The sequence below is a fragment of the Carcharhinus amblyrhynchos genome, chromosome 21 (assembly GCF_965287045.1).
Source record: "Carcharhinus amblyrhynchos chromosome 21, sCarAmb.v2.hapA, whole genome shotgun sequence".
Taxonomy (NCBI): Eukaryota; Metazoa; Chordata; class Chondrichthyes; order Carcharhiniformes; family Carcharhinidae; genus Carcharhinus; species Carcharhinus amblyrhynchos.
Window position 1 is genome coordinate 10,912,721 of NC_137344.1, and position 27,307 is coordinate 10,940,027.

At 41.4% G+C, this 27,307-nt stretch overlaps 1 protein-coding gene across 1 annotated transcript in view; it reads right to left on the reverse strand.

Moving 5' to 3' along the window:
- rptor (regulatory associated protein of MTOR, complex 1) overlaps positions 1 to 27,307 on the reverse strand; it is a 443,649-nt gene that overhangs the window by 183,258 nt on the left and 233,084 nt on the right. The window contains exons 10-13 of the mRNA XM_080209484.1: positions 22,593 to 22,668; positions 12,761 to 12,862; positions 4,796 to 4,879; positions 3,179 to 3,289 (exon numbers count right to left, since the gene is read on the reverse strand). Coding sequence (XP_080065610.1) covers positions 3,179 to 3,289; positions 4,796 to 4,879; positions 12,761 to 12,862; positions 22,593 to 22,668 — 373 coding nt within the window. The remainder of the gene's footprint in view (positions 1 to 3,178; positions 3,290 to 4,795; positions 4,880 to 12,760; positions 12,863 to 22,592; positions 22,669 to 27,307) is intronic.

Consider the following 27,307-nt stretch of genomic DNA (forward strand, 5'->3'; position numbering starts at 1 on the left):
GACTGTAACACTACATTCTGCACTCCTTTCCTTCTCAACATACGATCTGCTTTGTCTGTATAGTGTGCAAGAAACAATACTTTTAACTATTATGATAAGTATATGATATACAAGTATTATGATAAGTCAAATCGCATTTTGGGAAGGACAGGAATGAGTTGAAGGATACAAAAATGATTTATGAGGATGTTCCAGGGGTGAGGTTCCAGGCATGAGGGACCTCAGTTATGTGGATAGATTACAGAATCTGAAACTGTTTCCCTACAGGGAAGATTGAGAGCGAATTTGAGAGCTGTTCAAAATCAGGATGGATTTGGGCAATTTGGACAGGAAGAAACTGCTCCCATTGGCTGAAGAGTCAAAAATCAGAGGACACCATCTGAAGATGACTGGCAAGATAACCAAAGACATCACGAGAAAAAAACTTTCTAAGGAACCAAGTGATTAGGATCTGGAATGCATTGCCCTAGACTGTGGGTGAAATTAAGTCATAGACTTCAAAAAAAAATTATTGGAAAGCGATCTGCTTAAACAAAAATTTGTAATGCTACCAGGAAAGGGTTTAGCAGGATTTACTAAATTGTTTTTTGCAGAGAACCACCACATACACAGCAGGCCAAATGGTCATCTTCTGTGTTGTAACCATTCTACAATTCTATGGACATCCTGTGGTCCATGTAGACAACTTTGGCCTTTTTGCCCATCTGAATAATATACTGGAATAAGGTTAGAGTGGGTACACAGGAGAGCTTAGTTACCAATAACACTGCAAGCAAAAATGGAACAAACACTACGATGGTCCAGGAAACACAGCCAAGTAATTTTGACAAATCAAAACAAAATAACTGAACAGCGAGAAAGATGGAATAGATATATATTTTTAAAAAATACTTAAAGGAGAAAGATTTGAGCACTATGGGGAAAGATAAATGAAGTGGGACTAATTGGATAGCTTTTTCAAAGAGGTAGCACAGACATGATGGACTGAATCATCCTGCTTTGTTGTATTAATGATTCTACAGAAGGAAAATTGGAAATAGGAAAAATAACAGTAAAACGCAACAAAAAAAGTTTACTACAATCATATTGAACTCTGGAGAAGCTAACAAGTATGCTCAAAGCATTTAGAGAAGAAAGGACCTTTCAGTAGTCAGCTGGTTAGAACAAGGTACTCTGAGACTCACAGGTCTAAGGAGAGTTCAACAGAATAGGGTCAATTTTTGAGTTGCAAGGATTCAATGCCAAATGCAAAAACAGAAAATGATAGAAAATCTCGGCAGGTTTGACAGAATCCGTAGTGAGAGAATACAGCCAACTTTTCGACTCTAGATGACACATCGTTAGAACTGCTCTGACAAAGGGCCTTCTAGACTTGAAACATCGGCTTTATTCTCTCCCCACAGACACTGTCAGACCTGCCAAGGTTTTCCAGCATTTTCTGTTTTCATTTGAGATTCCAGCATCCACAGTATTTTGCTTTTATTCAATATCAATAGTTGCCTAGCACAGCTGGCCTGTAGTATGTTTGGTGAAGAGGATGCAGAGTAGACACAATCAAAATACATATAGAAGCTGACCTCATGCTTGCAAATGGGGTTACCCAAAAGTAACTAAGTAGTAGGATGGCATGGTAGCACAGTGGTTAGCACTGCTGCTTCACAGTGCAAAGAACCCGGGTTCGATTCCTGGCTTGGGCCACTGTCCGTGTGGAGTTTGCATGTTCTCCTCGTGTCTGCGTGGGTTTCCTCCGGGTGCTCTGGTATCCTCCCACATTCTCAAAGACGTGATGGTTAGGTGCATTGACCGAACTCTGGCGACTAGGGGAATTTCACAGCAACTTCATTGCAGTGTTAATGTAAGCCTTACTTATGACTAATAAATAGACTTTTTAACTTTAAATAGGATATAAGTGATGAAGAGGAGCAGGAAAAGGATGCAACCTTAAACTGATCTGCTACATTTGAACAAAAATGATGTATCTGGGTTCCAACATGGAAATATTGAAGTGAAAAGGAGAATTAAGTGGTAAACAGGATCAAAGAACGCAGAAAGATTTACAATGGCAATATGGTATTGAACAATCATAAAATGGCCTTCATTCATGGCTGCAAAAGTCCCTGCCGCTGTGTTTTTTCCCTTCAGTTACTCAAATACTTCACTGCACAAGTAGAATACTTGCACTGAATAATTTAAAACTAGTGAGGTTACTGCTGAGCTTTAGACTGGCGTACTGTAAAAGGAGCACAGGAAGGTGCCCTAGGCATGCATACAACATGTGTGGCAGAATGGTTTAAGAGTACCAGAATGAATTCACAGAATGAATTTCAAATGGTTACAGCACACAGGTCATCATTCAGCCTGTCAAGCCCGTGGCAGCTCTCTGCAAGAGCAACTTAGGTCAGCTCGCATCCCCAGTCTTTCCCCCTAGCCCTTAAAAATCAGAGAGTCCTGCAGTGCAGATGGAGGCCATTCGGTCCATCGAGTCTGCACCAACCACAATCCCACCCAGGCCCTATATCCATAACCCCAGACATTCAGGAGTAATTTAACACAGCCAATCCAGGTAACCCATGCATCTTTGGACTGTGGGAGGAAAATGGAGCACCTGGAGGAAATCCACACTGACATTGGGAAAATGTGCAAACTCCACACAGTGACCCGAGGACAGGAATTGAACCCAGGTCCCTGGTGCTGTAAGGCAGCAGTGCTAACCACTGTACCTTTCCTTTTAGTTTCTTATCCAATTCCTCTTGGAAAGCCAGGACTGAATTCGCCTTCTGATCATTACCACTTGCAGTGGAAAGAGACTTTTCTCAATGTTTGCCGAGTTACCTTCAAATCACTGCTTCTGGTTCTAGAACATTCCGTCTATGGAAACGGTTTCTCTCCAACCACTCTGTCCAGACCACCTCTGATTTTGAACACTGCTATCAAAACTCCTCTTGGCCTTCTCTTCCAAGAACAGAGGCCAACTTCTCCAATCTATCCATCTAACTGAAGTACTACATTTATCTTTGATAAAGGTGTATCCAGCACATGTCCTGAGAGGTCTCACTTCACAACAAACTCTAGTTGCTGTCAAACTAAAAATAAAAAGCTGCATATTTTAATCCGCATTGTTCTAAAATGCTTCTCGCGTGTTTCCTCTCAATTAAAGCAATCGCACGGCATTACTTACACTATCCACAGCCAAGATCTTTGCCCAGATGAAAACAAGAAGGGGCCTTAATTCGCGCGCGGAACTCTGAAGCAGTTTCAAAACGTATGGGAAAATACCAACAGACAAGGCCTGTCAAAGAAAAACACAAATGAAAGAAAATGAGAGATTCCAATTTGCATTGTATCAGAATCATAGAATCCTACTGTGCAGAAGGAGGCCTTCAGCCCATCACCTGCACCGACCACAATCCCACCCCGGATCCATCTCCATAACCCTATGCATTTACCCTAGCTAGTCCCCCGACACTAAGGAGCAATTTAGCATGGTCAATCTTTCTAACCCGCATGCCCTTGAACTTGCAGCAGCTAGATACTGTTTAACTTGCTATTCCATTCCAAGTTTAGATTGCTCACTTCGTAGAGATGGATTTCAGTATAGTTGAACAAAATTTGAACTTTACAAAGAAAACAATAAAGCCACACAAATAATTCTGGAAGTGGTCTATGAGAAGCTAAGCGTCAAATTATTAAAATTTATCTTTCCCCAAGGAAAAATAACCTTAGCATAAAGGTAATCCATTTTGGTAGGAATAACAGCAAATGGTAAAAAATTGCAGCATGCTGTTGTGCAGAGGGACCTGGGTATCCTTGTGCAGGAATCTCAAGGAGTTGGTTTGCAGTGCAGCAGGTAATTAAGGCGGCAAATGGAATTTTGTCCTTCATTGCTAGAGAGATGGAGTTTAAAAACGGCATGGTTATGTTGCAGTTGTTTAAGGTGCTGGTGAGGCCATACCTGGAGTACTGTGTACAGTTTTGGTCTCTTTACTTGAGAAAGGATATACTGGCACTGGAGGGGGTGCAGAGGAGATTCACCAAGTTGATTCCGGAGTTGAGAAGGTTGGCTTATGAGGAGAGACTGAGTAGACTGGGGCTATACTCATTAGAATTCAGAAGGATAAGGGGAGATCTTATAGAAACATAAGATTATGAAGGGAATTGATAAGATAGAAGCAGGGAAGTTGTTTCCACTGGCGGGTGAAACTAGAACTAGGGGGCATAGCCTCAAAATAAGGTAAAGCAGATTTAGGACTAAGTTAAGGAACTTCTTCACAGGAAGGGTTGTGAAGCTGTGGAATTCCCTGTCCAGTGAAGCAGTTGAGCCTACCTCATTGAATGCTTTTAAGGCAAGGATAGATAAATTTTTGAATTGTAGAGGAATTAAGGATTATGATGAGTGGATGGGTAAGTGGAGCTGAGTGCACAAAAAGATTGGCCGTGATCTCACTGAATGGCACAGCAGACTTGAGTTGCCAGATGACCTACTCCTGCTCCTAGTTCTTATGTTTAAATTCATTGAATCACTGCAGTGATTCAACGAGGCCATTTGGCCTATTGACTCTGCACCAACAACAATCCCACTGAGGCCCTATTCCCATAACCCCATGCATTTATCCTAAGCACTCTGATATTAATGGGTAATTTAGCATGGCCAATCAACCTAACCTGCACATCTTTTCTAATGAACCTTCACAAGCTCTGAAAATTCGAATATTGGTGTGGTGCAGCAGTTGCGATACGTCTGAACTGAAGAATAAATGGAATGCTTCAAATCTTTACATAAGGATTGGAGACCTACTAGACTCACGGCCCAGGGACCCAAATCTAGAAACCTTCCCAGCAAATCCAGTGCTCGCAGACGGTGGACCTGGCTAAGCAGCACCTAATGGAGAGAAGAAGAACAGGAAAGAATTAGCTCAACAATACAAATTCCAGTTTGTTCCAGGGGAAATTGAAGGTAGAATTAAGTACGAGCAACATCCAGCTACATTTGGTACATGAGGCAAAACAAACTGCATTCCAGACAGAATGACATTCAAATCATGAAAGAAATTTATTTAGGCTCACATTTTAAGCAACTTAAGCCCAAGTCATAATAACAGCTAGAAGCAATCTTAGCATGTCATAAAAAAATTAGATACTCGTGAGAATGTTCATTCAGGAAAATCACTGCGATAAATATTATGCTTACATAGGAATATAGGAATAGAAGGTCTTTCCTTCTCTCAAACCTATTCTGCATCCAATTACATCATTTTATGTAATAAATTCCTAGCTTTCATACTCTTGAAACCCTTTCCTATTAATCTCAGCCTTAAACATTTTGATTGGCTCACCGATTTCACTCCAAAATTATATTTTTTAAGATTATATTCAGGATTTTCTCACCAAAGGAAATAAACTTTCTTTCCCTCTCAAGTTCCTTCAACATTTCAAATACCTCAGGTGGATCATTACTCGAGTGGGTTGAATTCAAGGGAATACAAATTTAAGGCCAGGATTTTTAATCCTTTCACGAGTAAGGCTTACGTTAACACTGCAATGAAGTTGCTGTGAAATACGCCAAGTCTCCACACTCCGCTACCTGTTTGGATCACCTAACCAGCACATCTTTCAAACTGTGGGAGGAAACCCAGGCAGACATGGGGAGAACTTGCAAATTCCACATGGACAGTAACCCAAGCCGGGAACTGAACCCAAGTCCCTCGTGCTGTGAGGCTGCAGTGCTAGGCACTCTGCCACCCCACAAATTGTGGTCATGGCCACAATATGATAGAATTCCAGATACAGTTTGAGGGTGGACATCATTGATCCATGACCAGTATCTTTAAATAAGGGAAATTATAATGCTATGAGGGGGTTGCTATTGAAGGTGAACTGGGTAAACAAGTCAAGATACAGAATCAGTAGATGGTCAGTGGCAGATATTCAAACAGTTGGTCCAAAACGCTCAGCAGGAGTTTGTCCCAATCAAAAGAGAGATTCCATAAGCAAGCAGCAAAATCCACAGTTAACAAAGGAGCTCAAGGATAATGTTAAATTGAAAAGCGGGATATACAAAGTGGAAACGGATACTGGTAAACCAGAGCATTGGGAAGTCTTTCTGATCCAGCAGCAAAAGTCTAAAAAGCTCACAAGGGAGAAAATGAATTTTGAGAGAAAACTTGCATGCAGCATGAAAACAAATAGTAATAATTTCTATGGATTTACAAACAGAAAACGGCCGGCTAAGGTAAATGTGAAACAACTATTGATTGAGCAAACAAAGGAATGGTGGATATGCCAAATCTTTTTTTTTGCATCAGTCTTCACCATGGAAGACATTGCAAATGATTTCAAATAACATGGTAGAATTTACAAAAATCACAAGGGATAAGAGTCTTGGAGAAACACAACGGGCTAAAAGTGGACAGGGCCCGGTGAACTGCATGCTATGGTTTTAATAGAAGCTGCTACAGAGATAATGGCCCCATTAATTGAAAATTTTCCCAACTTGCTAAATTGCAGGAGGGTACCAGAAGATTGGAGAACAGCCAATGTGACGCCCTTGTTCAAAAAGGGAGAAAGGCAGAAGGCAGGGAGCTATAGGCCAGGTAGTTTATTGGTAAGATGCTGGAGTGGATAATGAAGGAGGAAACAGCTAATCATTTAGGAAAGCTGAATATAATCAAACCTAGTCAACATGGTTTTAGGTAAGTCATATTTGACAAATTTGCTTGTTGTGATGAGGATACTATGATTCTGCAATGGGATATTGATAGATTGAGTGACTGGGCAAAAATGTGGCAAATATAGTTTAATATGGGGAAGTGTGATATCATGTAGGAGGGATCAAAAGGCAGATTAGTGAAGTACAGGGATCTAGGTGTTTTAATGCATGAATTACAAAAAGCTAGCAGGCAAGTCCAACAGGTAGTTAAGAAGGCAAATGGCATTTTGGCCTTTATTGTCAAGGGGTTGGAGTTTAAAAATAGGGAGGTTTTGTTGAAATTACATAGCGTGCTGGTGAGGCCTCACCTGGAATATTACATATAGTTTGGCCCCCTTATAGTAACATTGGAAGGAGTCCAAAGGAGATTCACTAGGTTAATCCCTTGTATGTGAAGGTTGTCTATGAAGAGAAACTAAATAATCTGAGTCTGTATTTCTTGGAGTTCAGAAGTTTGAGGGATAACCTTATTCAAACATACAAGACCCCGAGGGAGCTTGACAGGGTAGATGGTAAGATGTTTTCACTATTGGGAGTCTTCAAAGTATTCAAAGTAGAGGTGGGTAAATATTTGATAATTGCGGAAGAGAAGGCCATGGGGAAATAGAGCAGAAAAGAAGTAGTGGCTGGCATAGATCAGCCAATATTTTATTGAATGGTGGAGAAGCTTGAAAGTTCTGGTGGTCTACTCTTGCTTCTATTTCTTGTATTCTTGCATTGTCATTTAATCCTTTAAGCTTTGGCATGATTCTGACGAATCTGCAATATACCCTTCCGAGACCAATACGTCTTCCAAACAGATTGTCACCTGACCAATATTTCTTCCACTTGCTAATCTTCTTTGAAAGAATGTTCAGCACACTACTCAGTAATACTGGAAAGATGCATATCAATGTTCACGCAATGCTTGTAATTAGCGTCCCAAGACAGAATTTTTTTTTAAACATTTTACTGACGCACATTGCAATGTCACATCCCAACATTTAATATTTCTTTGCCCTATGCAAAGAAAGAATTGTCCTTGTTTCAAATATATTAATAGATGACACCAAGATTGCTTGTTACATGAACATACTTTGATCAGTGCAGGCAGAGCATTCCACAAAGGACCCAGCTACCCACTCTAGTTTGGTGCTATCGATATATAAAACACAAATGAATAAAAAATTATGGTTCGTCCTGTTACCAGACACAGATCCCTATAAATCTCAAATATACTTCCGGGACTTCAGCAAATTATTTGTCTGCCGCAGCACCATCTACCATTGCCAAGGAAGAGTGAGTTAAAAATCCTTGCAGGCCAAGCATAAATGGGAACCAGTAAACCTAGAGAATGTAATTATGATTCCAAATATTTTGCTCACTCCAAACAATTTTAAACAACTGAATTTCAAACACACTAAGCAAGGAGTTGAATTCAGAGGAAAAGCTTTTATATTTACTTCCCTCAATGCTGTGCGTTATTGCATTAAATTATGAACGCTGTATGTTAATATATTCAAAGATTTCTTGCTATTGGTTGTCAGAAATAAGCAATACACCCTTCGACAAAATGAGCTGGTATAGGAATAAGCTGGGAACAAAGCAAGAATAGTTGCTTAATTCCCACTCTGGATGTTAAATGGGAATCAGGAATAGAAAGAAAGGAGGAGCAGGATCACATCAAAATTTTAGTAAATAAAGGATACTGGAAAAAGCTATAACACTGAATAAATATGTCAGTAAGGAAGGGTCAGTGATATGGAGCTCCGGAGATTAGAGTGCCACTGACTTCATTTGAGGCAGGATTGCAGACAATCTTTCATATGAGGGGAGAATTATGCAACAACAGTTTCAGAGATAGAGTGCTGGCAATAGTGAAGAGAAAGAGAGAGAGAGATGATGATCGACAGGTCAGAGCGAGTGTGAAGGGGCAGGCTAGAGCAGAGATGTCTAGCGCAAATAATTCTCTTCTGGGACAAGAATACCCGTTCAGGGGAAGACAATGGTTGTTCTACAATCCTTTCCAATAAATTTGGATCACTGGTTTCCTCAGCTGAAGATGAGGATTATGGACAAGACCATCAAATGGATAGCATGAATGCAAAAGAATGAGAGAACCCAATGTAGTGGGGAACGCAGCAGTATAATGAGACCTGAGAGAGGCAATCGCTGCCATTTTACACGCTCATGACCATAGATAGAACCATAGAAAAGCTGTGGAATGCAAAGAGGTCATTCAAACTATCGTGTTTATGACAGCTGAAAAAACTAGCTGTCTGTTCTAATCCCACTTTCCAGTGGAACTATAGGAGAATTACAACCCAAGGATCATAGAATGATAGAATCTACAGAGCAGGAGGCCATTAGGCCCAAGAAGGCTGCACCAACAACAATCCCACCCAGGTCCTGTCCTGTTCACGTAACCCCACATATTTACCTTGCTAATCCTGCGACATTGAGGCAATTTATCATGGCCAATCAATCTAACTTGCACATATTTGGACTTGAAGAGATGCTTTCTTTTGCCATGTGCCACAATAGAGGATATTTAGGAAAGACTGACAACGATTCTGCAAGAAGACCCATCAGATATTGTGGTCCATGTTTAATCTCAATGTTAAAGGAAATACTTGAAGTAATACAAAATGAATTCAGGGGATTTGGAAGCAGTGTTGGAGGCAGGAGTTCAAGGATGGTAATCACTGGGTTCCTTTCCGAAATACATGCTAGAATCGGGAAGGGCAGAAACATTGGAATGTTCAATACTAGTAAAGAGATGGCATTAGGATGAGTGTATCGATTTTCTGGGACAAGAGCAGCAGTTTAGGGGAAGACAGTGGTTGTTCTACAAGAATAGCTTACATGTAAACAGGGAAGAAGCTAATGGAAAAACATAAAATTGGGAAGTGAGGTGTCATTTAACAAAGGACAAAAGGAAAACAAAAGCAAGTCAAAAAAGAAAACAGAGGCACACACAAGGTTAATCCGTAAATAAAAAAAATTTAGAAAAAGGCAAAGGATGAAGATGGAATTAAGCAAGTCCAGGAAGATTTAACTGACCCCTCCCCCCACGCCCAATCTATCCAATTATAGTCAAAGATTGTCAACAATTTAACAACACTGTCTTCCCACAATGTTATCTTGAAATACCTCAAGGATATTTTTCTTGGTCCCCTCTTCTTTCTCATCAACATGCTGCCCCCTTGGCTACAGCATCCACAGACGTAAGTTCAGCTTCCACACTGACAAGTCTCTCTACAGTATTATTCATCACATCCACTATCACCAAACTGCCTGTCTGAAATCCTAATTATAGACCTTCCTCACCCCTTCCCTGTCATATATTCATCACAAAAGCTGCCTAATTCAATGTGAATAATATCATGCACCCACAACCTGGCCTTACCCATCTACTTCTGAAACCTTCATTTATATACTTCCAGATTCCACCGTTGCAGTGGATCCATCAATCCTGGATGTATTCGCCCAACATCAGTATAAATGTAGCTCTGTTGGTATTTCTTGCCATGGTTTTGAAATAGTGAAACGTTCCTCCCCCGGTCGCCATTGTTTCCACCTTAACTTCAGAATCGGACAAGGAATTGGTATAAAATTAACCAAATGCTGTAAGGAAGAGTAATTTAATTGGGGAGGACCAGCGATAAGTTTGTGCAGAAGACACATTTCATAGAAGCAGTAATCAAAAATATTTAACTTAAATGATTTGTAAAATAAATTAGAAATTACGGGGCTGGCAGTTCTGTGATTTAAGGACTTGTGCTGTACACCATATTGTGTCCAATCTATTACTGAATGGCAAGTTTCATCAGCTTCACTCATAACCAGGGACAAATCACACCACAACTTGTAAAATCTCAAACTGGATCAGCTCAGTCACAAAGCTGCCTTTAACTTGGAGTGTTAGTGCTCCTCAAGATTCAAGTCCAATCATTCACACAGAGCTGAAGATGGCTTGTTAAGAAAAGTCATCCCATGTTCAGTGATTACTTTTAGAGGCATATTATCATTGAATGCAAGCTATCTCACGCTTCAAAAAGACACTCAATGGCAGGGCAGACCTAGCACCGAGAGCAACATGGTGGCACAATGGTTAGCACTGCTGCCTCACAGCACCAGGGATCCGGGCTTGATTCCCAGCTTGGGTCACTGTTTGTGTGGAGTCTGCACGTTCTCTCCGTGTCTGCGTGGATTTCCTCTGGGTGCTCCGGTTTCCTCCCACATTCTGAATGATGTGGTTTGGTGCATTGGCCATGCTAAATTCTCCCTCGAACAAGCGTCAAGCGTGGCAACTAGGGGATTTTCACAGTAATTTCATTGCAGTGTGAATGTAAGCTTATTTATGACACCAATAAATAAAATTTAAATGAGAGCACCCAAGCTGCGTTGGTTGAATCAGGACTCGTTTCCAAACTCAAAAGCTAAGAATAGCTCTCAATAATAATATATACAAATGCGTGAAAAAATGCACTGAAAAAAAGTAACAAGGGAAAAAGTAAAAATAATAAAATGGAGCAGAGAAAACAGGAGGTTAGGCAGACAGATAAATGTGAGGAAGGGAGAGAGGCAAGTAGAGAAATTGAGGAAGAAGGGAGACATGCAAATGGAAATGGGATGGCACAGTAACATAATGGTTAGCACTGCTGCTCCACAGCACCAGGGACCTGGGTTCGATTCCTGGCTTGGGTACTATCTGTGTGGAGTTTGCACGTTCTCCACCTGCCTGCGTGGTTTCCTCCAGGTGGTCTGGCTTCCTCTCCCATTCTGAGAGGCATGCTGGTTAGGTGCATTGACCTGAACATTTACCGGATTGTGGCTTGACTTCTGACTAATAAATAAACATTAAAATGGTATGGGAAAAGAACTAAGTTTTGAAAGTTTGAACACTTCCACAGAATGGTGGCTTGTCTACTTCTACAGCTGTTGCAAACAGATTGTAAAACCCAAAACATAACTTCAGTAAGGCATGTTTCAATCCAGTAAAAAGGTTTCTGTCACAAAAGAATTCTGATGGAGAAAAATTAGCACTAAACTTACTCAACTAATAGATTTCTTTCGCATTATTACTATGACTAGAAACATCACTGATAAACTTCTAATGACAAGGCATAAAAGAAAGGGATTGCAAGCTCAATTCTCTCAGCATTTTAAAACCACACGTCACATTCCACTTTCTCATCCGTCTATTCTCACAGGACAAATACAAGTTCATTCAGCAAATAATAAGCTGCTGAGTCAAAATATTCCTCATCCATCGAACACTTGATCCTTCTGGCAATAACATGATGTGCACCACTGGCATAGGTGCACTCAAGTACTCCTCAGGCATAGGAGTTGGGATGTCTTGTTGAAGTTGTACAAGACATTGTTAAGGCCACATTTGGAATACCATCTACAGTTCTGGTCACCTATTATAGAAAGGATACTATTAAAGAAGAAAAAGTGCAGAAAGGATTTACTAGGATACTACCGGGACTTGATGGCTTGAGTTATAAGAGGAAGCTGGATAGACTGAGACTGTTTTCTCAGGAGCGTAGAAGGGGTGATCTTATAGAGGTCTATAAAATGATGAAGGACATAGATCAGCTAGATTTTCAATATCTTTTCCCAAAGGTAGGGGAGTCAAAAACTAGACGGTATAGGTTTAAGGTGAGAGGGGAGAGATACAAGAGGGTCCAGAGGGGCAAATTTTTCACACACAGGATGGTGAGTGTCTGGAACAAGCTGCCAGAGGTAATAGTAGAGGCAGGTACAATTTTGTCTTTTAGAAAGCGTTTAGACATTACTTGAGTAAGATGGTATAGAGGGATATGGGCCAAATGCGAGCAATTGGGAATAGCTTAGGGGTTTAAAAAAAGGGGCAGCATGGACAAGTTGGGCTGAAGGGCCTACTTCCATCTATAAACTTCTATGATTCTATGACTCAGTCATTTTTAAAAGGTTTTGCATCAGTGTACTTCAAAAACAACATTCATCCACAATGTTTTAGACAGGGTGATATAACTTCCTTCTCAGCCATAATGATTGTCATCTTAATGCAGAATACACACTCACCTGCAAGACAATTGGCAATTGCTCAGGTGGATTCCTGTTCTCAACACCCATTGTCAGCCAGACCTGGAATGCTGTCAGCTGCTCAGCAAAGAATGGACTGTGCTGTAAAAGAGACAATTGCTGGCATTAAGCATCACTGCAAACAGCTGGAAACATTTGTGCAATGCTCAATTTCAAAAGCACTTTCAGAAATCTAAACTATTAAAATTACCCTGCAATACAAAGGGTTTAAAATATATTTAATGCTACTGAAAAATCAGCAGGCTGCAACGAACAGAAGGAGAGCTTAAAGGCAGCTCAAAAAATGTGAGAGACAAATACAATAAAGGAGCTATTTCATTAAATAAAACTCACTCCTTTGGCAGATTCTATATTATCTTCTCCATTATAGATTCTACCCTACACTAAGACATTCAGAATAATATAATCTTCCATGGGTAGATCCAGAAAGCACAAACAGAATGAGAGACCTTGTAATTATTTACTTATCTCTGGCTTGTCCTTTGAAGCCATTCTAAGCTTGGGAATGACAATTCTTATTTATGCTTGGGGATGGCACAATGGTTAGCACTGTCTCTCAGCGCCAAGGGTCTGGGTTCAATTCTGGCCTCGGGTCACTACCTGTGTGGAGTTTGCATGTTCTCCCTGTGTTTCTCCTCTTGGTGATCCGGTTTCCACCCACACTCCAAAGATGTGTGCTTTAGGTTGACTGGCCATGCTAAATTGTCCCTTAGTGTCATGGGGGCTAGCAGTTAGGGCGATAGAGCCTGGGTGGGTTTGTGGTTGGTGCAGATTTGATGGGCCAAATGGCCTCCTTCTGCACTGTAGGGAGTCTATGATATATTTATTCTCTCATTACTCAAAAACAGGAAAAGGAAACAGAGTAATTAGGATAATCACTCCTTTTAAGATCAAGAGCTGTTCTGCACTGGCACTAAATTTATATTACAAGCATAACTGCTGGATCCATTCATTAAGGGGGATGGGAAAAATTTAACAAATCTTATTTGTATGAGAGCGCTTCATAAATTACAAGTGCTCTCTCTCTCTAGGTCTTATATAGTTTGTCTACATGAGCTGATACTAAAGAGTGTTTGCTGATGATTGTGTGATATTCAAAATCCATCTGCAACTCCAGCAAACTGCAAGCTGAAGCAGCCAATGCCTTGCATGTAGCAAGGCCAGACGACAGTCATGCTTGGGTTTGATCTGATAACTGGCAAGTAACACTCAGGCCACACCAACTGCCAGAAAATAATAATCTCCAGCAAGAAAGAATCTGAGTACCTCCCTCAATATTCAACAGCATTCCTATCACTGAATTCCCCACTGACAACACCCCGGGGGTTACCACTGACAACACCCCGGGGGTTACCACTGACAGAAACATAACTGGAATATCACATAAACACAGTGGTTACAAAAGCAGGCTCTCGATTTGATTTATGGTCACGTATTGGGATACAGTGAAAAATATTGTTTCTTGCGTGCTATACAGACAAAGCATAACATTCATACAGTACATAGGGGAGAAGGAAAGGATAGGGAGCAGAATATAGTTTCCAGTCATAGCTAGGGTGCAGAGAAAGATCAACTTAATATAAGAGAGGTCCATTCAGAAGCCTGGTGGCAGCAGGAAAGAAGCTGTTCTTGAATTGGCTGGTACGTGATCTCAGACTTTTGTATCTTTTTCCTGACAGAAGACAGAATGTCCAGAGTGCGTGGACTGTTTAGGTTATGCTGGCTGCTTTTTCAAGGCAGTGGGAAGTGTAGACAGAGTCAACGGATTGAAGGCTGGTTTGTGTGGTGGACTGTTCGCAACCCTTTGTAGTTTCTTGCAGTCTTGGTCAGAACAGGAGCCATACCAAGTTGCGATACATCCGGAAAATATACTTTCTATGGTGCATCTGTAAAAATTGGTGAGTGTTGGACGTGCTGGATTTCCTTAGCCTCTGAGAAAGTAGAGGCATTGGTGGACTTAATTATAGTGTTGGCAGGGAAGGACCAGGGCAGGCTGTTGGTGATCTGCACACCTAGAAATGTGAAGCTCTCAACCATTTTCACTTCATCCCTGTTGGTGTAGGGACACGGCTGGGAATTTTGAAGTGAATAATTCACCTCTGACTCCTCAAAATCTGTCCACCATCGGGCGCCAGTCAGGAGAGTGATAGGATATTCTCTACTTGTCGAGTTGAGTGCATCTCAGGACAAAACAGCCCATTGGATAAACATCCAATCCAGCACATTACACATTTAATTCCTCCATCATTAGCATAGTGGGCAATTTTGTGCACCATCTTTTAGGTGCTTTACAGCAAAATGCCAAGCTCCAACAAGAACATCTTCCAAATCTCTGACCTCGAGCACCTTGGAAGAACAAAGGCAGCAAAGACATGGAACTACCTGCAAGATTCCCTCCAAGTCACATATCATCACATTTTACACTAAATTGTCTTTCCTTCACTGTCCCCAGTCAAAAACCTGGAACTCCCTTCCCAACAGCGCTATAGGTGCCACATCAAGCGGAAGACAGTGATTTAAGGCAGTGGCTCAGTAGGGCTTCTCAAGGGCAATTAGGGAATGGGCAACAAAAGCTTCCCTTGGCCAGTATCGCTCTAATCCCGTGAACAACTAAAATAAAGTTTGGTAAAATTCCAAACAGATTTGTGTTGCCCCAAATGGAAGACAACTCAACAAACTAGGCAAACTCTGTGTGGGCATACAGAGCCATCTGCCCTCCAGAGCATGTGTCTCAAATGAGACTGAGCTACCACTATATAATAGAGTTTCACATCCCTTCTTCCCCTCCACACCACCTCCCCATCTCCAGCGTATGAGATGAACATTAAAAAGGCAGATTTTAAAGCTGGAGCATGGTTAACAAGTGTAATCAGAAAATAACTTGGTTGACAATTGTCTGTCAATGAAATTTTCTGCATTTGAAGCAACTGATTGTGTGAGCAAAAAGAAGCAACCGTGTTCAGGCACTGCGTACGCCAGATGAAAAGAAGGGATTCAGTTGTGTGGTTTCTAGCTGAAGGAAATATGCCAGTTATTTTCTCCTGTTCAAACTGGATTGCTGGGTAGGAAAGAGGAAATATGTTTTTATATATAGGGTGCTGGGTGCCTGGAACCTGCTGCTGGAGGAGGTAGTGGAAGCAGATGTGATAGTGACCTTTAGGGGACATCTTGACAAATACATGAACACGATGGGCATAAAGGGATATGGTCCCCGGAAGGGGAGGGTTTTTAGTTCAACATGATCAGTGCAGGCTTGGAGGGCTGAAGGGCCTGTTCCTGTGCTGTAATTTTCTTTGTTCTATACGACTAATAGGGAAAAGAGTGGTTCAGAGTTTTCAGCTAAAGTTCAGCCAAAATTCAAATACACTTGGATGTGTACCTTTGTACTTAAATTATACAGTTCTGATATTTAAATGTGAATTACATCGGCTGCATCTTTTAATCCTCATCCATTTTAATAGTGAGGTGCTACCATGCCAATAATGCTGTGGTGAGATTCAATTGCTACTGCCTACATTTGGACGTGCAAGTAACATGTAGGGCAATCATGTAGGGTCAGGAAGCATAACTGCAACATCAACTTGCAGCATTGTGCTTTTGATAGGGGCTTACTCAAAGCAACTGAAAGTTATGGTAAAGGCAATGACAGGTGCAAAATAGACCAGACCATTCAAAGGAACAAAGCATTATAGCAATGGAGGTGGTCAGAGAATGGCAGAGAAATGACCAGGGAGGAAGTGATGCAATTTAAGCACAACAAGAGTTTACAATCTGACCCAATGTGTGGAAACCAAAATGAGACAGCAACAGTAGAGGTGATGGGAAAATGGAATTTTTGGGACATTATGATATGCGAAGCAGAGTTTTGGATGAGTTGCAGTTTATGGAAGATGGGGACAATGGGCTGGCCAGGAGGGCATTGGAGTAACTGAGTATGAGGGTGACAATGGCATGGAAAAGGGTTGTTGCAGCAGCAGAAGGTGAGACAGAGATGGAGGGAGATGGTTTGTGATGGGGAGATTTATGGCGTTGGATGCTTACCTCAGGATCAAACTGGACAATAATGCACCCAACAGTGAGGTCCAGTCAAACATGGTAAATGGAGTTGGGGGTAACGCTGGTGAGGGCACAGTGGTGCTTTTGTGGGGGGGGGATTTGGTTTTCAGATGCTGATGTCCGTGGGCACCTGACCTGGCTTTGAACCCATCAGCTATGCAGTGCATCACTGGGAAAAAAAAAGTATGCAACTCGGAATGCATGATGCTGAACATAAACCGCCAAGATATATTGCACCATATGGAAAAATGATAACCGTGTAAATTCCCAGGAATCTCAGTTTGAAAATCTATGACGGATGGGATAAAACCAAAATATATTGCAATGGAGACAATTATTTTAAAAATGCGTACACTAGTTTTCTCAATAAGGTTTCAAATTGCTCTGAATTTGCATATAAATTCAATGTCAGTGTTGTAAATTAAAGAAGCTACATATAAAAGGGGTTTTAAAAAAAGCCAGATTTTGCTTACAGCTTGTGATGTCATCGGGACGTTGAAATAATTTTCTGGAATCTGGTCCATTATTTGCTGCTACAAATGAGCTCATCACTTTTAATGTCCCCTTGTCATAAAGGGGATCATTTTTTTGGAGTTTCTCCTATTCTACCACTAGACTTTCAAGAAGACGACCATCATTCCTGTACCAAAGAAAAGTGAGGCACCGTGCCTTAATGACTACCAGCCAGTGGTTCTGTCATCCATCATTATGATGTGCTTTGAAAGGTTAGGCATGGCACAAATCAATTCCGACAACCCAGACTGCCTGGATCCACTACAGTTCACCTACTGCCGCAACAGGTCCACAGCAGACGCCATCTCCCTGGCCCTGCATTCAACCCTGGAACACCAAGATAACGAAGATACCCATGTCACACTCCCATTTATTGACAACAGCTCAGCCTTCAACACCATTATTCCTACAAAACTCACTTCCAAACTTCATGGCCTGGGGCTTGGCTCCTCCCTTTGCAACTGGATCCTAGACTTCCTAACCCACAGACCGCAATCAGTAAGGATAGACAACGACATCTCCTCCACAATCATCCTGGATACTGGTGCTCCGAAAGGCTGTGTCCTCATCCCCTTACTATAGGGTTACTATAACCCTTTTACATCTTCGACTGTGTGGCCAAATTCCCCTCCAACCCGATTTTCAAGTTTGCTGATGACACCGCTGTAGTGGGTTGGATCTAAAACAACGGCGAGATGGAGTACAAGAAAGAGAATCTGGTGAACTGGAGCAACAACAATATCCTTTCCCTCAATATTAACGAAATGAAGGAGATAGTCATCGACTGCAGGAAACATAGTGGAGGACATGCCCCTGTTTACATCAATGGGGAAACAGTAGAAATGATCAAGCACTTCAAGCTTTTAGGTGTCCAGATTACCAACCACCTGTGCTGGTCCCTCCATGTCAACACTATCATTAAGAAAGCATACCCACGCCTCTACTTTCTTAGAAGGCTAAGGAAATTTGGCATGTCTGCTACAACTCTCACCAGCTTTTACAGATGCACCATAGAAAGCATCCTTTCTGGTTGTATCACAGCTCCTGCTCTGTCCAAGACCACAAAAAACTACAAAGCTTCGTGAATGAAGCCCAGTCCATCACTCAAACCAGGCTCCCATCCACTGACACTGTCCACACTTCCTGTTGCCTCGGAAAAGCAGTCAGCATAATCAAGGACTCCACGCACCCTGGACATTTTCTTTTCCACCTTCTACTGTCAGGAAAAAGATACAGAAGTCTGAGGACACGTACCAACTGACTCAAGAACAGCTTCTTCCCTGCTGCTGCCAGACTTCTGAATGGACCTACCAGGCATTAAGTTCATCTTTCTCTACACCCTAGCTATGACTTTAACACTACATTCTGCACTCTCTCCTTTCCTTCGATATGAACAGCATGCTTTGTCTGTATAGGGCACAAGAAACAATATTTTTCACTGTATGTGACAATAATAAACCAAATCAAATCAGTAGAAATCCCATATGCATGCACACATGGCATTTCTGTCAAACGGCTCAGGAAAACTTGCTCAACATTTTCAAAGTGTTAGCTTATGCTGCAGAACCATCTTTCAAATACCACATTTCTTTTAATGGATTTATGTGCACTACAGAGCCCCATAAAGATACAAAAATGCAATTAATTATGGGGAGAAGAGATGTTGCCTAATGAGCAAAAATAAATTTAGTGGACATGAGATTTCAATGCTTGCAGCCAAGGTTAAAACAGCCAAAATTAGTTTTCAAGATTAGTTTTCAAGTGGACGGCATGGAGTACAGCGATTTGCACTGCTGCCTCACAGCGCCAGGGACCTCGGTTCAATTCCGGCCTCGGGTCACTGTCTGTGCGGAGTTTGCACATTCTCCCTTTGCCAGTGTGGGTTTCCTCTGATGGCCCGCTTTCCTTCCACAGTTCGAAAGATGCACAGGTTAGGTTGATTGGACGTGCTAAACTGAATCTAGCGGTGGGGGATTAGCAGGTAAATATGTGGGTTTACAGAAATAGAACCTGGGTAGGATTGTGATCAGTAAAGACTTAATGGGCTTAATGGCTTCCTTCTGTACTATGGGATCCTACGATTAACATTTCACCTCGGAACAATTTTAAAATGTAGTATTTTGTGTAGAAGCACAACGACTGGTGGGAGGGTATGAAGCAGCCAGAGAATTGGGAGACATTTTGTTTGAACTTAAAGTTCTATTCCTCTTGAATGCTGTCAGCTAAAAAGCAGATCACGCTGCAGAAAATTCTAATAAAAGCATCACTCAGCTCCTCAAATAACCAATGCATCCATCTTCAAGCGCTAGTCCATTCTTAACCATCCACAAATGTACTGCTGTCAGACGAACTTTCGCAAGAAGTCTCAACCAAATCATTCCCATCCAGTTTTCGCTATTTTAATATCTATAAAATGAACTTTTTTTTAATTCATTCATGGGACATGGGCGTCGCTGGCTGGTCAGCATTTATTGCCCTTCTCCGTTACCCCAGGAGTGTAGTTGAGAGTCAACTACATTGCTGTGGTTCTGGAGTCACATGTAGGCCAGACCAGGTAAGGATGGTAGATTTCCTTCTCTAAAGGACATTAAAGCTTATTTACTTGTATCACAAGTAGGCTTACATTAATGCTGCAATGAGGTTACTGAGAAAATGTCCTAGTCACCACACTCCAGCACCTGTTCAGGTACACTAAGGGAGAATTTAGCTTGGCCAATCCACCTAACCCGCATATCTTTCAGACTGTGGGAGGAAACTGGAGCACCCGGACGAAACCCACGCAGCCATGGAGAGAACGTGCAGACTCCACACAGTGACCCAAGCCTGGAATTGAACCCTGGTATTGTGAAGCAGCGTTAACCACTGCACCACCATGCCACATTAGTGAATTACGTTTTCCAATACTTTCATGGTCATTAGTAGATTCGTAACTCCAGACATCTTTTATCGAATTCAAATTCCACCATCTACCGTGGCAGAGTTTGAACACAGGCCTCCAGAATATTAGCTGAATTTCTGGATTAATAGTCTAGTGATAATGCCATTAGGCCATCACCTCCCTTCGGATTGTCATAATCTGAAATGAAAATTGAGGGTTTTTTTTTAAAACAAAGGAGCCAGCATCAGTAAAAAGAAGAGGTAGATTAACATTCTGGATGTGATTTTCACATTTCCAGTGATTTCTACTGTGATTTCCATGAATGCTCTGCAGGTTAAAGTCTCATCAGCAATAGTTGTATTCACTGAAGGCACAAAAGAAACAACGGACTTGGATGCAATAGCAATGTTGGGATTTATGGGGGATGGGGAATAGAATTTTCTCTTCTGTTCCCCCTACCCTTGACCAACATATTCAATTACAACAGAGAAGGAAAATGCTGGAAAATCTCAGCAGGTCGACAGCATCTGTGGAGGGGGATGTTATGGCTACACTCGTCCCAAAACCATAAAGCCCCATCCGAGGTCAACTGACCATCCCATCCTCTACCCCTCGTCCACTCCGACTCCCGTGGCAGGTGGGGCAGTAACATTCCAGCCTATATTGAGAGTCTGGAAGATCCTTTGTCAGAGCTCTGATGAAGGGTCATCCAATCCAGACTCAAAATGTTGGCTATATTGTCTCCCACACATGCTGTCAGGCCTCAGAGATTTTCCAGCATTTTCTGTTTTAATTTCAGATTCCAACATCTACAGTATTTTGCTTTTACACACGGAATTAAGCTTATTTCTAACTCTTCTAGCCAGCGGTTGCACAGGAGCAATAGCAGGTTGAGAACATTGTTGCCATGGGAAGGAATGAGGTGAAGATGCTGGTGTTGGACTGGGGTAAGCACAGTAAGAAATCTCACAACACCAAGTTAAAGTCTAACAGGCAGCACAAGCTTTCGGAGCACTGCTTCTTCATCAGACGAGTGAGGAGTTGTGTTCACAAACAGGGCATATACAGACATATACAAGACTCGCATTCCAACCATTATCTTGTAAATTGAGTTTGTGCCGTACTACTGAATGCTTTTCATGATCAACAACAGTCACAATCATTCCTTCTCACCGACCCTTAGCACCAGCATCCCTAAACTTATTGGATAGTGGGTTTCATTTGATGTCCAATCTATATTAAAAACTCATATCAAGTAGTTTCAGAAGCTGTTTGAGGATTGGGACACTTGGAGAACTCTCCTGTCCTCCTTCGATTAATTTCAGTGGATTTCTTTTTTCTCCTCACATCCACCACAAAGGGCAGACGTAACTTAACATCTTGTTAATGAAACAACTAAGGCTAATTGGCACAATATTGATTTTGTGCAACTTATTCTCTATCAGCAGAGGACATGGAAAGCCATATCTTAGCGTTCTAACAGGTTGACTGAACTGCATGTTAGGCTATACACACAATTCTATTACAAAAAACATGCAAAGCGCACATATATAAAACATATTTATTTGTAGATGATCAGCATTTCACATCTAATAAATAAGAAACATGGTAGTTCATTTATACACAAACAACAATGAAATAAATGACAAGGTGGCAGCACTGCTGCCTCACAGCACTAGGGACCCAGGTTCAATTCCAGGTCACTGTGTGGAGTTTGCACTTTCTCCCCGTGTTTACATGGATTCCCTCCGGGTGCTCCAGCTTCCTCCCACACTCCAAAGTTGTGTGGGTTAGGTTAATTGGCCCTGCTAAATTGACCCTCATGTTGGGGGACTAGCAGGGTAAATATGTGGGGTCAGGGGTAATAAGGCCTGGGTGGGATTGCGGTCGATGCAGACTCAGTGAGCTGAATGGCCTCCTGTTGCACAGTAGGGATTCTATGAAGGTCATCTGTTTTCACAACCTGTTGAGGACTGGAACATCCAAGGAATTCTCTTGCTCTTCTTTGATTAATTCTATTGGATTTATTTTTTTCCCTCCCCACATCCACCTGAGGGCAGGCATAAATTAACATCTTACCCAAAGTACGACATCACTGACAGTGCAGTACTCCATCAGCGCTGCACTGGAACGTCAGTCTTGATTTGGTGCCCAAGTCTCGAAGTCCCATAATCTCTAACCCGGGGGCCACAGTGCTATGACTGAGCCACGGCTAACAAATACATTTAGCTCACTCAAAGTTAATATTTCAGTTATTCTGCATGAGCCAAGTCAGAACAAACAACAGCATAACAGGTTGCAATTTAAAGTGTCTAAAAGTGGCATAGCACACAAGAGCTTCTGAAAAAGAATTGTTTAACTTACTCTAAAAGCTGTTCCCTCTTCGATGATGGTGGGAAGTTGTGAAAGGCAAATGTCCACTGCCAGGTCCCAAGCTTGCCTGCAAAGTGATCCACAAATGCACACTGCGATGACTAAACATATACTTTAGTATTCATTTTGGTGCTGAAATTGTCATTCCAGCAGCTATTTCTAAAAGCCCTGAACATATTTTAGTTTCACATATGTGATGCAGTAGTTTGAAAGATGCACATTTTCAATAACTTTTCTATCAGCTCTAACGTGCTTTCCAAACTCACCTTGTCCAGGGCATCCCACCTCCTTCTCCCTTGACCCCTTCCCACCCAAACTAATTTCTTAGCCTTCATTTTGTCTAGCACTGTAAATGGTTCTAGCTGAAATAGCAGTACTCTTTTTCAAAATGACTAGCAAACCCTTTACTGAAACCCACCGACCAGTACCCTGCTTCTGGACTTGCAGCTGCTCCATTCCCAACTCCTCCTTCCTCTCCAAAGTCTTTCAATATATTGCTGCACCCTCGTCTAATCCGTACCTGCCTTCCCATAACTGTACAAGATCAGAAATAAGCAGGGCCATGATGTCCCCCCTCTGCAGTAAAAACCTTTGATTTTTGACCTAGTATCACATGACCTCCCTTAGTGCCCAAAAACCTTCATGTTTGAAATTCTTTCATCAAATATCCATCTTATCAAACATCCAATTTTGGACAAGCTGCAACTTCTTCCAACTGAGCACTGGGAGGACTGAAGGTGTCGTCTCCACGTCCATTTCATTGCCAGGTTAAACCAGGCAGTTTGCAATCTCAGCAGTCCTATTGCACCTAATATATATCACCTTAAGATTTAAGTTAGAGTACTATCTGCAGTATTAGGTTTCACACAATGGGAAGGATATTGAGGCTATGGGGAAGCTGCAGCACACATTCACTTGCATACTACCTGATCCGACCAAGCTTGTCAAGAAACTTACTACCCCCATCTTTGGCTCAACATCTAGTTTTGTCTGATTACATTTCTGCAAAGCTCTGGGAGACTCTTTTTCGACATTCAAAGGAATTATATAAATGCAGGTAGTTTTTACTTTTCAAATAGCTGAATAGAAAGAGTCAAAATCACAATTTATGCAAAATAGTAACGTCACCGTTACTGGCAAAATAAAGCTAAATTATCAAGTAATGGAGTGAAATAGCTGCCATTTACAACACAACATTTCATATTTAAAATTTTACTTCACAACGTGAGAAGTTTGCACATTCTCCCCTGTTTGCGTGAGTTTTTGGTGAGTGCTCCGGTTTCCTCCCACAGTCCAAAGATGTGCAGGTTAGGTGGATTGGCTATACTAAACTGCCCCTTAGTGTCAGGGGGATTATCAAGATAAATGCCAGGGGTCATGGGGATAGGGCCTGGGTGGGATTGATATTGGTGCAGGCTCAATGGGCCGAATGACCTCTTTCTGCACTGTAGGGATTCTATCATTCTATGATTAAACATTCGCTGAGGTGCAGTTCTTCAAGCTCTCTCTACCTTTCAGTACTTTATCTTTGTGGGCAGACTTTTACGTAAAGCTCCTCAACTCTGTGTCACCATTGCCAAACCAAATCTCCATTTCATCCAACATCAACCATAATTCTAGTCATGCTTACTAAACAACATTTAGCCAGAAAACTGATTGACTTTCTTATGTCTAATCAAAGGGTACAGAAATCAAATAAGGTGTACCCTACTACTTTGCTGTCCTAGCCCTGTCAATTAGCAAACAGCCAAACCCCAGGCCTCACATCTTCCTGATTGACACAGCTCAATATCTTCACCTGTGGGGAGCCAGTCTTTCAATTCGGAGGTCATTATGATTGGAATCGAGTGAGGATTATACTGTGTGAAAAATTAAATGCACAACCCAAATTTAAAAGATGAGCGAAATTGAAATGATCAGCTTTCCTGGCGCAAGCATAATCAGCAGCCAAAGCACCTGAATTAAAATCAATAAAGCCATTCACTTTTTTAAACTTTGGTGATCAAAAAGGTATTTTTTTGAAGCAACAGATATTTAGTATTCCTCATTAACTTACACTGAGGAAAATTTAATATAATCAAATTCATTGTTAAAAGCATCAAATTAGCCAATACATTTTAAAATGTATTCCATACAGTTCTTCCTTTTGTTTACTACCTCTATGGTAGGAATTTACATATGTAAAACCTTAAGAACCAAAGATTACTGTGCATGACTGCTGCTTGCTGGTGTTACAGGCATCAAAATACAGTTACTTCAATCAGGTCGTGCGTGTCTTGAATGCCAATTGATGGTGCCACGTGACACTGAACGAGAAAAAATAATTTGAGATTTGCATTTGCAGATTTACGTCACATATCCATCTGGTCTTTTCCATTAAGTTCTTCAAATGCAAGCAAAATGAAATACAAGGACAAGAAGCCTCAAACACGAAAGGACTACTTACAATTCTAAGGAAATTTTAATATCAATGCTTAAGACCAGAAAACTGGATTTTGTGGGATTAGAAAGCGATGGTGTGGAATTAATTTTTTGCAGTATATGATTTTTTTAGATGAGGTGTACATACAGCTGCACACACATTGACTCCTGAGGCACAGATTTGGAATCCTGGCATGAGAATTTTATTTAGCACGAGCTGCTCTGAAAATCCGACATTTGGGATTTAAATATATCCAAAGCATCATATAATCAGACAACAAATTTCTTGCTAAGCATGGTTTTTTTAAGCCGTTGAAAACTCAGGATTATATATTCAGTTAATACTGTTAAAATGTTATGAGCAGAACTGCTGAGGTTTCGAGCGCTAGAGGTGACGTTCGAGTCTATTACCTCTTCATTGGAGGCATCCAAAAGAAGCATCGCCCTGTTCTCTTCCCAAGATCCTGTATCATTCTCTGCTTCATCTACATTGCCCTCAAAAGATGCCATCATTTCAATCTCAACTATTTCCAATTATTCCTCACTTAAAAATGTTGGGCAAAAACTGCACTGCCTCTCCTCACTGTAACCAAGTCAACTTGATAATGCCTTTGCTGTTGACACAACTGGAAAAAAATGATTCTCGATTTACCCCATCAGCTTAAATTTTAAACATTTCCACTAAATGCTCTTTTAGCATTTGCTGCTCCAGAAAAACTTAAGCAACTTCACATATCGAAAGTTTCTCACTGTTAGGATCACCCTGGTAGATCTACACTGTTTGTCTTCTATGACTTTAATGTCCTTCTTATAACGAACAGCCCAAAACTATTTACTGCATTAACTGGGTCTTAACTATTCCTTCTTTCAAAATCATTATCATCTTCTCGTTGCTGTACTCTACAACTACATTTCAAAAATGTAAAATGCTTATGTTTTTTTTCTGTAGCTTTATCTACTTGCATTCATATTTTCAAGATGTCTGATTCTCTGGATCCCATTCTATCTTCCCTAGATACCTCCGCACGTGTGATCCTACGGACCTAAACGTTACGCTGACAGGAACATAATTTTTGGCAGAGCCACCAAAAGGCAGACAATCTGAAAGATGGCATACCAAAGGCAGGCACCTATGCTTCTGGCAGGAGGTTGTGAGTCAGGCTAATGACTTGTCCACATAAAGGTACCTTTACTTTAACTACCAAAAATTACAGTGGCAATCCAGAGAGATAACAAATTGGAAACAACCCAGAGATAAGACTGTTGCACACTTGCAAATATGAACATCAACATTGGAGAAGCACAATCTGCTGGATCCAAGTCAAGAAGATACTTGGAATCATAGAATCCAACTGTACAGGAGGCCACCATTCGGCCCATTGAGTCTGCACAGACCAAAGTCCCATCCAGGCCCCATCTCCATAACCCCATGTATTTACACTAGCTGGTCCCCCAACACTAAGAAGCAGTTTAGCACGGCCAATCCACCTAACCCGCACATCTTTGGACTGTAGGAGGAAACCGGAACATCCAGAGGAAACCCATGCAGACATAGGGAGAACATGCAGACTCCACACAGTGACCCGAGCCAGGAATCCAACCCAGGATCTGAGAGGCAGCAGTGCTAACCACTTTCATGGAGTCTTGCTCTGGATTGACAGCAGTGGAATAAATGGATTGTCTCACGTGCCACTCGGTATAGTAGATTCTAACAAACTATACTTCTGCACCCTTCAAATGAGTTTATAATTTCATTACTTTATCTTCCTCCACAAGTAGATGATCTCACACTCGTCTGGATTAAATGCATCTGAAGTTTCTCCTTTGCCAGTCATCTTTACTGTTTGCCAAGCGCTCCCTATTTTTGGGCACCAGCAAATTTTGATTATAAGCAAGACTTTCACATGAGAAACTTTATACCTGAGGAAACCAAGCACTATTTATTATAAGGCAGAAAGCTGTGTCCTGGATTTTAATCAATTTTATGCAGAAGGATTTAAATCCTTCTCTCTGGCTGCTTGCTGTCAGTGGGCAAAATGAGAGAAAAGGAGGTCAAAATCAGATCTCGGTTGAAGGAGGTTTCAGAAGTCATGCTCCATGAAGCTGGAGAGTATTTGCATTCCAGGATAGTGATGTAAATTCCATTTGCTGCACAAAAGAGTATCACTAAAGGTCAGAATATGAAGAAGGGGCACAAGATGAAAGGATCTGAGTGATTGACTTGTGGAGAATGATTAGGGAAGATCGTCATGGAGGCCACCCATTAAGTTCATAGCTGCAAAGGC